Raw genomic sequence first — 14,355 nt, forward strand, 5'->3', positions numbered from 1 at the left:
ATCCATGTACTTTAAAATTAACAGTAACATTCCACTTATCCACTTATATGTAGGTCAGACATGTGGCAACCTCTACCTTCCAAAATACAGGGATTCAAAAGTAAGAAAAAGGCTTCTAAGGAAGGCAGCAGCTTCAAAGCCCAAGGACTTTACTCTTTGGGCCCTTCTTTCCCAGGAAATGTTGTATAACATAATGTAGCAAGTTCATCAAGAAATGAGAGCTAAGAAATGAGAGAGAATAACCACAAACAGGGCAATAAAGAACTACAATATAAGTCATTTAATGTAAAGGTAAACCATCTTCTAGGATAATGCTGTCTGAGGGCATTATTATATTAAAACACAGTGCAATAACTGATACTCATGTTGATTCTAAGTCATTACAATATTTTAAATTATCTTCAGTATATTTTACTTAAGAATATAAGGACTTCTGTAAGGTTACAAACTATATAACCACCTAAAATGGTTAAATTTTTTTTTAAGATTAATGCTTAAAAAGGTAAGCTTTATTTATAAAAAAAAAATTCAGTTATGAGGAATATCAAATATTCTTCAATGATACCAGATAAGTAAGGTGTTACTGTGTTGGCTTCCAAGTGAGCTGAAAATAAATTAAAGGGAAAAGTGGTAAAGGTCGAAGAGCACAAACTGTCTATGATGGAGGTTAACATAAATTCATATGCAATAATAAAAATATGTAAAATGGAAATTGGAAAAAAGGCAATTAATCTAAAGTGAAAACTGTACATAAACATATAGAATGATGGTACCAAGAAATAAGAGGCCACAGTGGAAATCAGGAGAACTGCATAGCAATGTAGATCAAAGAAAAGAGGCAAGTGGTCAGTGATAATCCCAAACACAGTCTGTGGCTGAGAGCAGCCAGGATACTCCAGCCGGCACACTTGAATAGTCTCCCATTATGTTTTCAAAAGGGTTTTTTAAAATAACTTAGAAATAGCCAATTAACCATCTTTACTTCTCATTTCTGATTTAATGCTCACCAAGCAAAACTGAACATGTTAAATTTGGTTATCCACATGAATACTTTGTTGAATGAGGCTGACACCTGGCTACCAATATACCAGGGTCAAATGTGATGACAAAGGACACTGTGGAAAAGTATTCTGCTTCATAACTCAGCCTCTTTTAAGTTTGATCGGCATGACAGGTCTTCTAGGGCCTAATCATCCTTTATTGACCAACTCTCACATTCTCATACCAATAGACCCTGGAGAACAGATGACCATGCCAAGTATAATGATGCTCAATGAAACCATCTCTTTCTTGTCACTACAGTGATCTGGTACATAAAGAGTGCATTCCGTTATAGTTACTATATTCACAGAAGGCAGCTTGCCTGTGGTAATGAAAAATATTCATCCTGTAAATGCATCACTTGCTCACTTTCTAAGCAGCCAAGTGGTATTGCTCATTTGTATCTTGAGAACGGGCAAGAGTATTCATATCGGTACCATTTCTAGTCATGTTAGTCATCTGGTTTTAATTGCACTGAAAAATAATTAACAGGAGGAAAAGAAAATAGCAATTCCCAAATGTCACTTTATGGTTATATAAGCCCCCCCAAAGCCCTTAAACAACAAAAATGTCTCTTTTCTAGAAGTATTTTGGGACATCAAATTTTTAGAAAAACTAATTTAAAGACCAATGACAAGCTTTTAGATATTTAGAATTGTCAAATCAGGAACTGTGGCTCTAGTTTAATCACAGAGGAGGTATATTTAAAAAAGTATTTGCGTCTCTTGGACAAACTTTTGGACTTAAAGCAAAAAAAAAAAAAAAAAAAAAAAAAGAGTAAAATATTTGTAAAGCAGGTACATTCCATGTTTGTTTTCTGTCTCTTTTCAGAATAGCTTCAGTTCAGTGTCTAGGACAAGAAGTCCCATATTGGCTAGCAAAAAGTAAAAAGATATTTTTATCTCCCATGTTATCCTTGAGGGATGGTGCTTTACACCAACATGGGTTATTCCAGCCCTTCAATCCTTAAAATTCCTCATCGTCAATCAATTTCTAGAGAAACAGGATGAAAATATTACGTATTAACAGATGATTTTAAATGTCTTAGAACAAAATTTTGAGAAGATCATCTGAAGTTGCTTCATTGTTAAAAACTTGTTATACCCAGATTATAGTTTAAAGCAGAATCAAGGAAATTCCAAAGTACAGTAATACAGAACAGTTAACATGCAAAAATAGAAACAATAAAGAAAAGGGAGGGAATAATTTTGGTATTAGGGTAAGCCAAATCCTTAAAAATACAAATTTTGGGTACATAAGAAATATAACTCACTTTGAAGGTGTAGAAGGACTGGTGATGCAGGAATTCACCATTTGAGAGGCTTTCAATGGTCTAGAACTATCAGAAAATTAGAAAATATATAATGTATACAATTATATTATTAAAATATATTTAATTTACAAAATGAGTTATTCTGAACTATAGACCCTTATCGATCCTCTTGAAAAGCAAATAATTATACTACTTTTACTATCAATAGAGGCCAAAGGAGAAAACAAAATGCTATCTCTGGCCCAGCTGGTATGGCTCAGGGGTTGAACATCAACCTATGAATCAGGAGGTCATGGTTTGATTCCTAGTCAGGGTACATGTCCAGGTTTTAGGCTCAATTCCCAGTAGGGGGTATGCAGGAGACAGCTGACCAATGATTTTCATTATTAATGTTTTTCTCTCTCTCTCCCCATTTCCCTTCCTCTGGGGATATATATATTAGAGGCTCGGTGCATGACATTCATGCACCTGGGGGAAGGTGGATGGACATCCTGAGGGTCCTTAGCACTGCAATGGAGGCAGGAGAGGTTCCTGCCGCAGCCGCTGCACTTGCCAGCCATGAGCCCGCTGGCAAGCCTGGCTTCTGGCTGAGTGACACTCCCCCTGTGGGAGTGCACTGACCACCAGGGGGAAGCTCCTGCATTGAGTATCTGGTCATAGCGACGGTCATTCAGCCACTCGGTTGATTTGCATATTAGCCTTTTATTGTATAGGATGTGTGTGTGTGTGTGTGTGTGTGTGTGTGTGTGTGTGTGTGTGTGTAAAAAAATAATACTATCTCTGGTCTCTCCTTTTTTGAAATTAAAAAAAAATTTTTTTTCAGGCCTCTCCTTGATCTAATGACCTAAATAAATAGCATTAGAAACAAAGTCAAATGTAACACATAGGAAAAGAACAACTTGGGAAAAATTATCTTGTCTCAGTTCTTTACTTTTAAACAATAAAATAGTAATAGCTCTCATTTTTTGAGGACTTACTAGATGTCAGGCACTGGAGTAAGAATGCATGTGTTTCACAGCATTTAATGTTCACAACCACCTGATTATTTTCCCTACAGCTGAGTGAAGGAATCTGTCCAAAGTCTTAAAGCTATTAAATTAGAGTCACATAGTTTGATTTCAGGCCTGGAATCATTCATAAGAGCTTACATTGATAAGTTGATATAGTACTACTGCGAGCCAAAAAGAGTAACAACTCTGTTAGTTGCATCAAGTAAAAAAAAAGAACAACAACAACAACAACAACAAAAAGAACCACCCCACAAAACCACATCTATTTCCAAGAAAGGCCATAAGACAAAATCCAGAAACACTAAGAATCTCTGGAAACATGTTTTATTAGTATATCCATTAAGGTCTTTAATATATACTTATAAGATGTATACATTTCAATTATTAAACCAAGGAGAAATACATTTTTACAAAACAGTATTAATTCACATTAGCAAATGTTCATTCACTCTCTGAAATGTCTATTATTGCACTTTACCCTGGCTTTTCCAGTGTACTAACCATATGACTTTAAGAAAATTACTTAATCTCTTTTGGTCTCCTCTGTATATTTAAGTGTTTAGACAAAATCTCTAAAGTCCTTTTCAACTCTAAACTTCATGACTCTCTCAAGCTAGAGTCCAAGCATAAAAAGGAACTACATTATATGGTTCCAAAGTAAGACAAGATGCAGAAGAAAGAGCAGTATTCAGAAAAATCCTAAGGTTTTCTAGCGTTTTACAATGAAGCCAAATTAAAGGTTACTTCTTTTCTCATGTAAAAATTTCTAGGAGCCACTGAAGTTCTTTACTGCCACTGGTAATAACACATTTATGAAGACAAAATCTATTTTTTGGGACCCCAGCATCATATTCAATATACTGTTTCCCAAATTTGCATGTCCCAAAGAGCCAGAAAGGCTTTTGGTAAAAATATTGATCCCCAAGTCCTATCTTAAAACTAATGAAATAGAACTTCTAAGAAACACAGAAGTCAGTATTTTAGTGTTCAGGTGATACATATGAGCATGCAAATTACGTTTATATTCCTAACATGTATCACACTGTTTTCTAGTGATCTAAAATCTTAAGAATATTACCTAAAGAGGTAACTTTTTAAAAATATATATATTTTATTGATTTTTTACAGAGAGGAAGAAAGAGGGACAGAGAGTTAGAAACATCGATGAGAAAGAATCATCGATCAGCTGCCTCTTGCACACCCCCTAGTAGGGATGTGCCCACAACCAAGGTACATGCCCTTGACCGGAATCGAACCCGGGACCTTTCAGTCTACAGGCCGATGCTCTATCCACTGAGCCAAACCGGTTTTGGCAAAAGGTAACTTTTTATGAAAGGCAACTAATGTACTTGGAAAATTTTTGAATAAGCATTTTATTACTTTAACTGATAACAATTACTTCAATCGGGCAGTAACTTAACACAAAGTCCCCAAATAAAACAAAATTAAAATGTCCTCCTTGGTCTGATTTTACCTGGGAGCTGTGTTAACTAGCTGAGTCGTTCTTTTGATCCTTACAGCCTTTCCACATTATTATATTTTAAGCCTTCCTACTTTAAAAGCAAAGGCAAAGAAATTCTCTCTAAGGACTTACATTGCCATATGCGCGCTCCAGCCGAGAGTGAAGGGTGGCTTTGTACTTTCAGTGCAATGAGACGACAGTGTCAGGTATCTTGGAATGATCACTTGCTGCCCAATCTTGTTGTTAAGTGAGAGAGTAATATTGAAGCTATATCGCTTCAAATGAAGAATGAGGATCCTGAAAACAGGAGATGACGACGTCACTAGTTTGTACATAATAAGGGCAGCTCTGTTATGCATGAAGAGATCACAGCAACTAACCGTGTTAAATAGCTCTGATTTAAAGAATACATCTGGTCAAACGAAAGATCTGGCCAAAGAACCTTTACTGAATACCTATGTGCTAGGCATTGTGCTAAATAGTAAGAATACAAATAAAACAGTGGCATTGGGTCGATTTAGGTAAAATACTTATAATGTTCCTAGAAAAACAAAATACACACACACAAAAACCCACCTCAGACAAGAACACTACATTTTTAAATGCTAATATTGATAACTGGGTTAAATTCTTAAATTATTTACTTCAGTGTTATATAGTTTTAAGCAATATGTGTTATATAACCACAGATAATTTTAATTAAAGCATTAAACAGCCCCTATGTTGAATGGTACACATCATTTTTTGACAAGCTGATTTTTTTTCCTTGTTCATCCTTACCCGAGGATATTTTTTCCACTGATTTTTAGAGTGGAAAGGAAGATGAGAGAGAGAAAGAGAAACACTGATGTGAAAGAGACACACTGACTGTTGCCTATCACACGCACCCTGACAGGGGCCGGGAATCAAGCCTGCAGCCAAGGTATGTGCCCTTGCCCAGAATCAAGTCCAGGACCCTCAAGTCCTCAGGCTTACGCTCTAACCATTTTGCAACCAGCTAGGGTAACAAGATGATTTTTTACAAGAAGTAGTCTTATTTCTTTAGAACTTTCTATGAAAAAAGCTAAGACAAAGAGAAAAGGTTTCTCTATTTAAAAGTTCTACAAAATTTCATGGCACATCTGGTTTGTGGGTCTGAAAAGGCTTTTAGATCTGTGAAAACACTTTTTTTAATTGCTCGTGTGGCAACCTTTCATATCTAATACAGATTATAATCTTTGCTTGATGGACTAGATATACTTCACAGTGCACAAGAACACTTTAACAAGTGAATTTCAGAATTTTTATGGGAATAAGCCTCACAAACACTGCAAAAATAATATCTGATTTATAGAGAACAGTTTCGTTTCTTACCATATACATCACAGAAGCCACAAACTGAAAAACCTGTAAATTGAAGTTAGAAGCCACAAACTGAAAAACCTGCAAATTGAAGTTGTCAACTGTATTTTTCTTTTAAAAGTATGCAAGAATTCCTAACCTTCACATTCACAAGTTGAGAAAACACAAGGATACATCTGATGTGAACAAATTGTCTAATTTGCTCAGAATTATATGCTGACAATTAAAAATGTAAGCATTCAGAAGACTAACTGCAATACAAAACTAATATCAGATGTCAAATATTTTGACTAACTTGTCAAATAATCATATTATCTAATAAAGAGGAAATATGCTAATTGGCCATCACACCCTCACAAAATGGCAGTGCCCATAGCCAATAAGGAAGTAATATGCTAATTGACTGACATGCCCTCAAAGATGGTGGCACCCACAGCCACAAGATGGTGATGTCCAGTCCCCTCAGCCCTGCTGGGGCAGCAGGCGCACAGCACAACTGGGCCCACCCCCAGGTGGGTCCAGCTGCTCTGTGCGCCTGCTTCTGGAGTCCCCCAGTCCCCTCAGCCCCCCAGCCCCCCAGTGTAACCAGGGCTGGCGAGGCTTGCACTGCTGACAGTGGCAGCAGCAGAGGTGTAATGGGGGAGTCGCCTTCCACTGGTCGCTAGGTGCCTCCCGCCCCTGAGGACTCCTGGACTGTGAGAGGGGGCAGGCTGAACTGAGGGACCCTCAGCCAGTACATGAATTTTCATGCACCAGGCCTCTAGTACCAAAATAAAAAGCAATATGAAAGACAGATAATACAGTTAAAAATCACTGATTTACAAAGATGAGGTGGACTAGAAATGAACAGATTAAAAAAATCTTTTTTAAGTACATTAGATATTTTTATTGATTTCAGAGAGGAAGGGAGGGAGAGATAGAAACACAATGGAGAGAACAACTGATCAGCTGCCTTCTGCATGCCATCCACCAAGGATTGAGCCTGCAACCCAGGTATGTGCCCTGACCAGGAATCAATCCTGGTTCGTAGGCTAATGCCCAACTACTGAACTGCACCAGTCAGGCAGATTTGATAAAGATACCAGACCCTTCAAAAATAGTAGTTGATTGGCTTTAATAGTAAAATGAACAAAAGCAAAAAAAAAAAAAGTCCAATATTAAGATTTATGATACAAAGGCTTCTATTTCATGTAAGTTTGGAATAAATTAATGTTAACATATGTGATGGATTCCCCTCAGTTTTTTTTTCTACTAATTGAAAGACCAAATGGTTGGACAGCTAGAAAGGGAATACCGATATTCAGCTTCCCAGTCAAACAAGTATTTTTAATTGTACACTGGTTTCCTTCATTAATGACAGCTGGTAATAATCTTTTGCCTTAATATTTGTCCCCTCCCACCCTCCTGCCTCTAAACACTCACAAATAGAACAAATTCTTTGTTATGATTTAGATTCTAAATTTTAGAAAGTCATTTCTTAAAAAAATATTTCATTTTCTAGAAAGGAGCAAAAGAATTAGGCTCTAGGGACTACGTTCCAGAAACTCCACATTTAGTCAATTCTTATTATTACAGAAAACGTACCAACTTATAAGAGCCTTTGAATAAAGAAATATACAAATTGCAGAAAAGTACTCTTCCTATTTTACTTTCACACACAGATATATGTGTCTGTAGCAGATTTTTACTTAAAGTTTGAGGGACGGGCTATAGCACACCACAGGAAACATTATAATTAAATGTTATATATTACTTAATTAAAAAATTACTACTATTCACTATCATTATTCCCAAGTTTCAGCAGCCAAGTCCTCTTGTTGCCATCACTTGGGACTGTGAAGTTCCTTCAACATTCCAAACCCTCCTCCTGTCTTCTGTATTCTAGCTTTTTATCTACCCATTTCATGCCTCAGCTCTGCTGACCTTCGTGACCAAACCACTCTGGTAAGCCTCACTTATTCAGTAATATTTGTAAGTACTTTAAAAAAGAAAAATGCAAGAGCAATTAATTTTACCTGGGTAGTCTGTTAAATTTGTGCCTGACAAGAGCACACTTCCCACTACACTTCTCACAGGAATACTCGATTTCTTCTGCCTATAAAAAGAAGCATGAAGTTGAATTAGTATTATCCCATTAAATGCTACTAATTTTCTCTAGTCATACTACTTCAGTGGATTGACAGCTCTGACTAGTTTGTATCCAGAGTCACAAACCTTACTAAATTAAGACCTAATGCTCAAAATATAGTTATAATATTATGCCCTATTTCAGAATTCCTAATTTCCTTTTTTTACAAAGGAGACATCTCAATTTATGATAGTAACTCAATTTATGATAGATTCTTCAGTAGCAGATTCTCAACCTTTTCCCCCATGAATACATACACAAGAAGCACTGCCAAGAGTACATCTAACATTTGGCCATAGCGGAGATAAGATCACCTTCAGGGTAGGCGGAGTTCCTGGTCTGTTAGGTGTAACTCTACCCCTTTCTTAAAATGGAACTCAATCTTCTGGTAACAGCCCACTAAGAACAACTGCTCTAAAAGGACCAAAGTTTGGGGTGGATAGCATTACCTAGAGAAAACTGAAACAAGAAATCCTTAAAAAATGGGGATAAAGATACACAGGAAAAGCTTCAAATTCTATGATAATAACAGGAATAGCAAGGAATGATTAAAGCAAAAAGAAAAGCAGAGTATTTATCATTGGGTGGAGCTAAATGTTAATCATTTAAAAGAACAGAAGTTTTTTAACCTTAGAAAGACAATTCTGCCCATTTGCTACAACAAAACAAGAAACACTATTTTAAAGATAAAGGGTAACCCCGGTAAATTTCCCTCGGAAAATGACCTACACAACAGGTCCAATTATGCCCCAGATTATCTATAACAGTATTTCACAGACATAAATATTTATTTACAGCATTAGGTAAACATGATTTGTGTTGTTTCTAATAAAGAACATACAACCTAAGAAAAGCAAAGAGCATATTTTATTCCTCAGATCTCAGTATACTCACTTAGTGTCTCCAATTTTAATCCACATTACCAAATTTTAGCATGTGTCACTTCCTAGGCTTCAAATTAATATTTGTTTACAAATAACTGCTTCTAAGGCTGTTTAAAACACTTCCTGTTGAGTCAAATGTATAATCTACATAAGCAATCAATTTTCTTCAATGAGTTAACAATTAGGTTTATAAAGCTTTAAAAATATATTTATTTATAAATACTTCTCATTAGTTTTCCCTCAAATAATTTTGTCCAAATTCTGCCTTAAAGAAACCAACTTCAAATATAATTACCTATGATATATAAAACTTAATTATGTAAACATACCAAAATATATTACTTACCCTAAAGAAAAGATCCAGAGAATCTTGAACTGAACGCAGAGGGAGTGGCTTTTTTCTTCGAGGAAGGTCGATGGAGAGGTCATTAAACTGTTCTCTTTTGGAAATAATCTCTCCACAACTGTAAAAGAAGACAAATCTAAGCATTCAGAAAATTAACCGCAATACAAAATACAGATGTACTTCAGGACACTGCTCCCCAAGTGTATGAACAGGCTATGATTAAGCATAAGAAATATACACATTTAAGACATGTTACTTTAACCCTTATTAAATCACAGTGGTTGATCATCGACCCATGCACCAAGAGGTTACTATAATAGTTTGATTCCTGGTCAGGGCACATGCCCAGGATTGTGGGCTCGAAATCCGACAAGGGGCATGCAGGAGGTAGCCGGTCTACGTTGATGTTTCTCTCTCATCCATGTTTCTAGCTCTCTTCCTCTCCCTCTATCTCTAAATTCAATTAAAAAATTATATACAGATATGTACTACCAATAACTGGAAAATTAATCAAAACAGAAGCTTTTGATTATGTTTCCATAATGAGTATGGAAATTAATTAAATTTAGAAAGTGAATTTGAGTTAACTAATGTAAATATGATTAAAAAGCATTGCATAAGTTAAAAAAAATTCAAATTTCGATCTATTTTATAAAAACCCATTTTTAATAAAATCAAGTTGGTTTAACAAAATAAGCAATAGCAAGTCTTTTCAGGATAAAAAGAACAAGTATTCCCAGATAACTTGATATTCCATACAGCCCTAGCCTGTTGGCTTAATGGATAGAGTGTTGGCCTGCGGAGTGAAGGGCCCAGGTTCAATTCTTGTCAAGGGCATATGCCCAGGTTGTGGGCTCAATCCCCAGTAGGGGACGTGAAGGAGGCAGCCAATCAATGATTTTCTCTAATCATTAATGTTTCTATCTCTCACTCTCCCTTTCTCTCTGAAATCAATAAAAATATAAACATAAATAATAAAAAACAGCAACAACACACACACAGTAGATCAAAATGAACTGTTAACACTAAAGCATGTGGCAAAATATCTAAGTACTTTTTAGTTCTCACCCCAAGCATTTTTACAGAAAATAGTAACACAAAAAAAGATGTTTGTATTTCTGTTTGCCCATGACATAGGAAGAAAAATGTGATAAGAATTAAAACCTTCAGAAGAGTTTCAATCACTTGAAATTAAAAATTAAAAGAAGCCCTAGTCAGCTTGGCTCAATGGATAGAGCAATGGCCCAGGTTCGATTCTGGTCAGGGCACATGCCCGGATTGCAGGCTTGATCCCTAGTAGGTAGTGTGCAGGATACAGCTGATCAATGATTCTCTCTCATAATTGATAGTTCTCTCTCTCTCTCCCTTCTTCTCTGAAATCAATAAAAATGTATTTAAAAAAAATAATTAAAAGGAAAAATAGGTTTCTTGGAGACTACTTACGCTTTACAGATAATGGAGTGTTGAACCTCAAACTCCAAATTAGTAATGACAGGGCAAGTGTATATTCTAGTGGCTGAAACATCTGGTGAATTTTCTTCTCCAGGAACAGGGTCAGTCTTCCAAGTTTTATTTAATTTTTCCATATCCTCTTTTAGCTGGTCTAAGCACTGACTTAGAAATTCATGAGCATCCTAAGAAGGCATAATATCTTTAATTAGATCAAAACATTTTTCTGTCACAATGATAGCTTATCAACATTATGATTTATAAAACTAAGCACCTGGAAGTCAATAACATTATATTAAAAAGTAAGAGATTTACATATTTTGTGAATAAGAATAATGAATTTCATATTCTTTACTATCAGTGAGATTAGCATGAATAATGGAATCACTTACTTCATTAAAAAAAAAAATTAAGAAAAAAAAGCCTTTGTTAAGTAAAATACCCCAAGTTCCTTCACTGACATACCACATCTGTATTATCCTATCTAATAAAGAGGCAATATGCAAATTGACTGTCAAGCCATCACAAAGATGGAGGTGCCCATAGCCACAAGATGGTGGCACCCAGTTCCCTCAGCCCCAACGGAGTGCCCCAGTTCTTTCAGCCTAGGTGGGGGGAGAGGGGGAGGCAGGCGCACAGGGTGGCCAGACCCACCCTCAGCCCTCCAGCAGCCAAAAGCCAGCCTGAGGCGCAGGCAAGCCTCAGATGGCGGCTGCCCAGCTCTGCCCAGGGCCACCCGATGCTTAGGTAACCAAGGCCGGGCCGAAGCTTGCGCTGTAGGCAGTGGCAGCAGCATGGGTGTGATGTGGGTGTCGCCTTCCCCTGATCAATGGGTTGCCTCCCACCCTTTAGGGTTCAAGGATTGTGAGAGGCAGGCCAGGATGAGGGACCCCTCCCACCCAGTGCAGAAATTTTCATGTACCGGGCATCTAGTTAAAATATAATAAATCACAGAAGAGTCAAACTGAACCTTACCAGTTCTCAGGTTCTCCAACCTGTGATGAACACAACATACATATACAAATCTCACTTTAAAGTAAAAATCAGGTAACACACCAAGATCATTTCAATTTCCACTACCTCTAAAGTGGCTAAAAACAACTGGTACTCACATTCTGCATATAACCAGAGAATCTCTCTGCTGTAGCAGAAATGGCATTTTTAACCTTCTTGAGTAAATCCTTTTTGGTCTCTGAATTACAGCTATCTTTTTTTACAAGCAAGTGTGCAAAGCGTCTGGTAAAACAAAAGAGACCAGGTTAGCATGTTTTACAAAACACTGAATGGTAAGATATTTTAAAGACTATTAACATGGTACATAACATGGAATTTAAGTGTCTGAAACTTCATTATTCTATAATCAATAAGGTAAAAGTTTATTCAATAAGTATGTAACAGTTACCTGATAAGGGCATTGTGTGGAATTTTCTTCCATGGGATACCTTGCTTAAGCAGATCATTTGCAAATGACTGGAGTGAAAATAGGGACTGTAAAATAGCATTCATATAGCAAGTATTTCCCAAGTTGGAGAAGCTGAAAAGGAAAGAAATAATACTTTTTAAGACAATGGTAGTTCCTGAAGTATGTTCATTAGAGCATGGGTTCTCCAAAACAGCATGCATCAGAATCACCTAAAGGGCTTATTAAGAAATACATGTAGCTGGGTTAACCCCGTTTCCAGAGTTTGATTCTGGAAAAAGAAGGTGCAAAAATATGCATTTCTAGTAGGATCTATTGATGTTGTAATGCTGCTGGTCTGGGGCCACACTATGAGAACCACTACATTACTCTACATAATAAGTTTAATATGCCAGGCCACCAACAAGGTGGGTGACAGAGTAACTCCCTGAACACCCCACCAGTCATCCCCGATCACCAACCAGGTCTAGGGACCCTACCTGTGCATGAATTTTGTGCATGAGGCCTCTAGTAACATTATAACAACTTAAACGTTTTCAAATGAAAGCTGACAGGGGCTGGGGACTTACCCAAATTGCTATTTGTTCTTAGTAGGACCACTGGGTCATTGAATACAAAAGTAGGACAACAGTAAATTTACAGTTGGGAGTAAACAAAAGTTTATCATTGTATTATTAACCATTGTATTATTTTCCATACGAACTGTAAACCTATTTTTGTCCCACTCTATATAAGTTGTGTTTGGCTTTTTTTTTTATTCTTTTTTGTTTGTTTGTTTTTTGTAAGTTGTGTTTAGCTTTAATGATTACTACCAAATCCTTTTCCAAAGTACCTATTTAAAAAATGTTTTTTACTTAGAAATATTCTCAAAGTTGAACAAGAATATTTTTTATCTAGATTCACCAATTGTTAATCTTTTGCACTATATGCTCTATCATTTCATACCTCTGTGTGTTTTATTTTCCTGAACCATTTGTAAGTTGCAGAAATCATACCCTTTTAGCTCTAAATACTTCAATATGCATTTCCTAAGAACAAAAAACATACTTCAGTTGAATCACTTTATAAAAAGAAAGCAAATGAAAGAATTTACCTACCCCTGCAGTTGCTGTTGGTGAGAGGAAAGGGGCACTCTTGGTTTGTTCCAGCCAGTATAATCCTGATTACACCTCAATTTTTTAACAGAAAGAGGAGCTGGCTGCGGAAGAAATCCCAAACTTCTTTTGGCAGAGGGAGTTTGGCTTGAAATGTTAGTCCTATAAGAAGAATAAAAAATAGAGAAGTAAAACAGTTTTTAAAATACCCCCTCCCTGCCCAAGTAGATTCAGAAAAGTCCTATCTGAGAGGAAAAAAACTTAAATTTGGAGAAATAACAGTAATAATGATCACTTAAGGAAAAAAAATCCACAAATTCCAAGGCTGATAGAGAGCTGAAGAAGAATATAATACTTAACCTACAATCAAAATAATCCAAGTCAATGGCTTAAGAAAGAGTATAAATATAGTTTTACTTTTTTACTCACTTTTACCACTTAATGGATATCATACATTAGTTTGCCTAGTCTAAAAACATTTGGACAGTTAATTTTCTCCACTATTACAAAAAATGACACAACCAGTATTCTTACTCAATCTCCTGAGAACTTCTTCCAGTTTATATGCTGAGAAGTGAAAATATTAGTATTTTTTAATTTTCCTAGTGTGACTTTAAAAAAAAACCAAAAAAACTGTACCAACTTATAGTCTAACAGTAGTGATTTCCATTTCTTCACATGGTCTCCATTACATTATTACCGATCGAATGAGTGACACAGGATCTCTCATTGTTATTTTATTTTCCTGATTACTACTGAAGTTGAATATATTTTTATAATTGTTTACTCCTCTCTAAATTTCTTTTTGTGCACCCTTGGGTTTTATATTGGATTCTTAAAGATTTGTAGTTTTTTACACATTCTATAGACCTCTGTCTAGTAAATATTGAAAATTTCAGGTTTTTGT

The 14,355-nt window shown here is 36.1% G+C and overlaps 1 protein-coding gene across 3 annotated transcripts in view; it reads right to left on the reverse strand.

The window, feature by feature from the left end:
• The window catches only part of USP37 (ubiquitin specific peptidase 37), a 55,920-nt gene that overhangs the window by 15,298 nt on the left and 26,267 nt on the right, over positions 1-14,355 (reverse strand). For 2 of the 3 annotated variants that reach the window (XM_084891663.1, XM_084891664.1), the window contains 8 exons: positions 13,452-13,610; positions 12,337-12,468; positions 12,047-12,170; positions 10,929-11,119; positions 9,486-9,603; positions 8,143-8,222; positions 4,919-5,083; positions 2,315-2,380 (listed from right to left, as the gene is read on the reverse strand). In XM_084891663.1, coding sequence (XP_084747789.1) covers positions 2,315-2,380; positions 4,919-5,083; positions 8,143-8,222; positions 9,486-9,603; positions 10,929-11,119; positions 12,047-12,170; positions 12,337-12,468; positions 13,452-13,610 — 1,035 coding nt within the window. The remainder of the gene's footprint in view (positions 1-2,314; positions 2,381-4,918; positions 5,084-8,142; positions 8,223-9,485; positions 9,604-10,928; positions 11,120-12,046; positions 12,171-12,336; positions 12,469-13,451; positions 13,611-14,355) is intronic. The other variant, XM_084891665.1, reaches the window with a different exon arrangement.

This window comes from Pipistrellus hanaki (genome assembly GCF_964339955.1).
Source record: "Pipistrellus hanaki genome assembly, chromosome: 8".
Taxonomy (NCBI): Eukaryota; Metazoa; Chordata; class Mammalia; order Chiroptera; family Vespertilionidae; genus Pipistrellus; species Pipistrellus hanaki.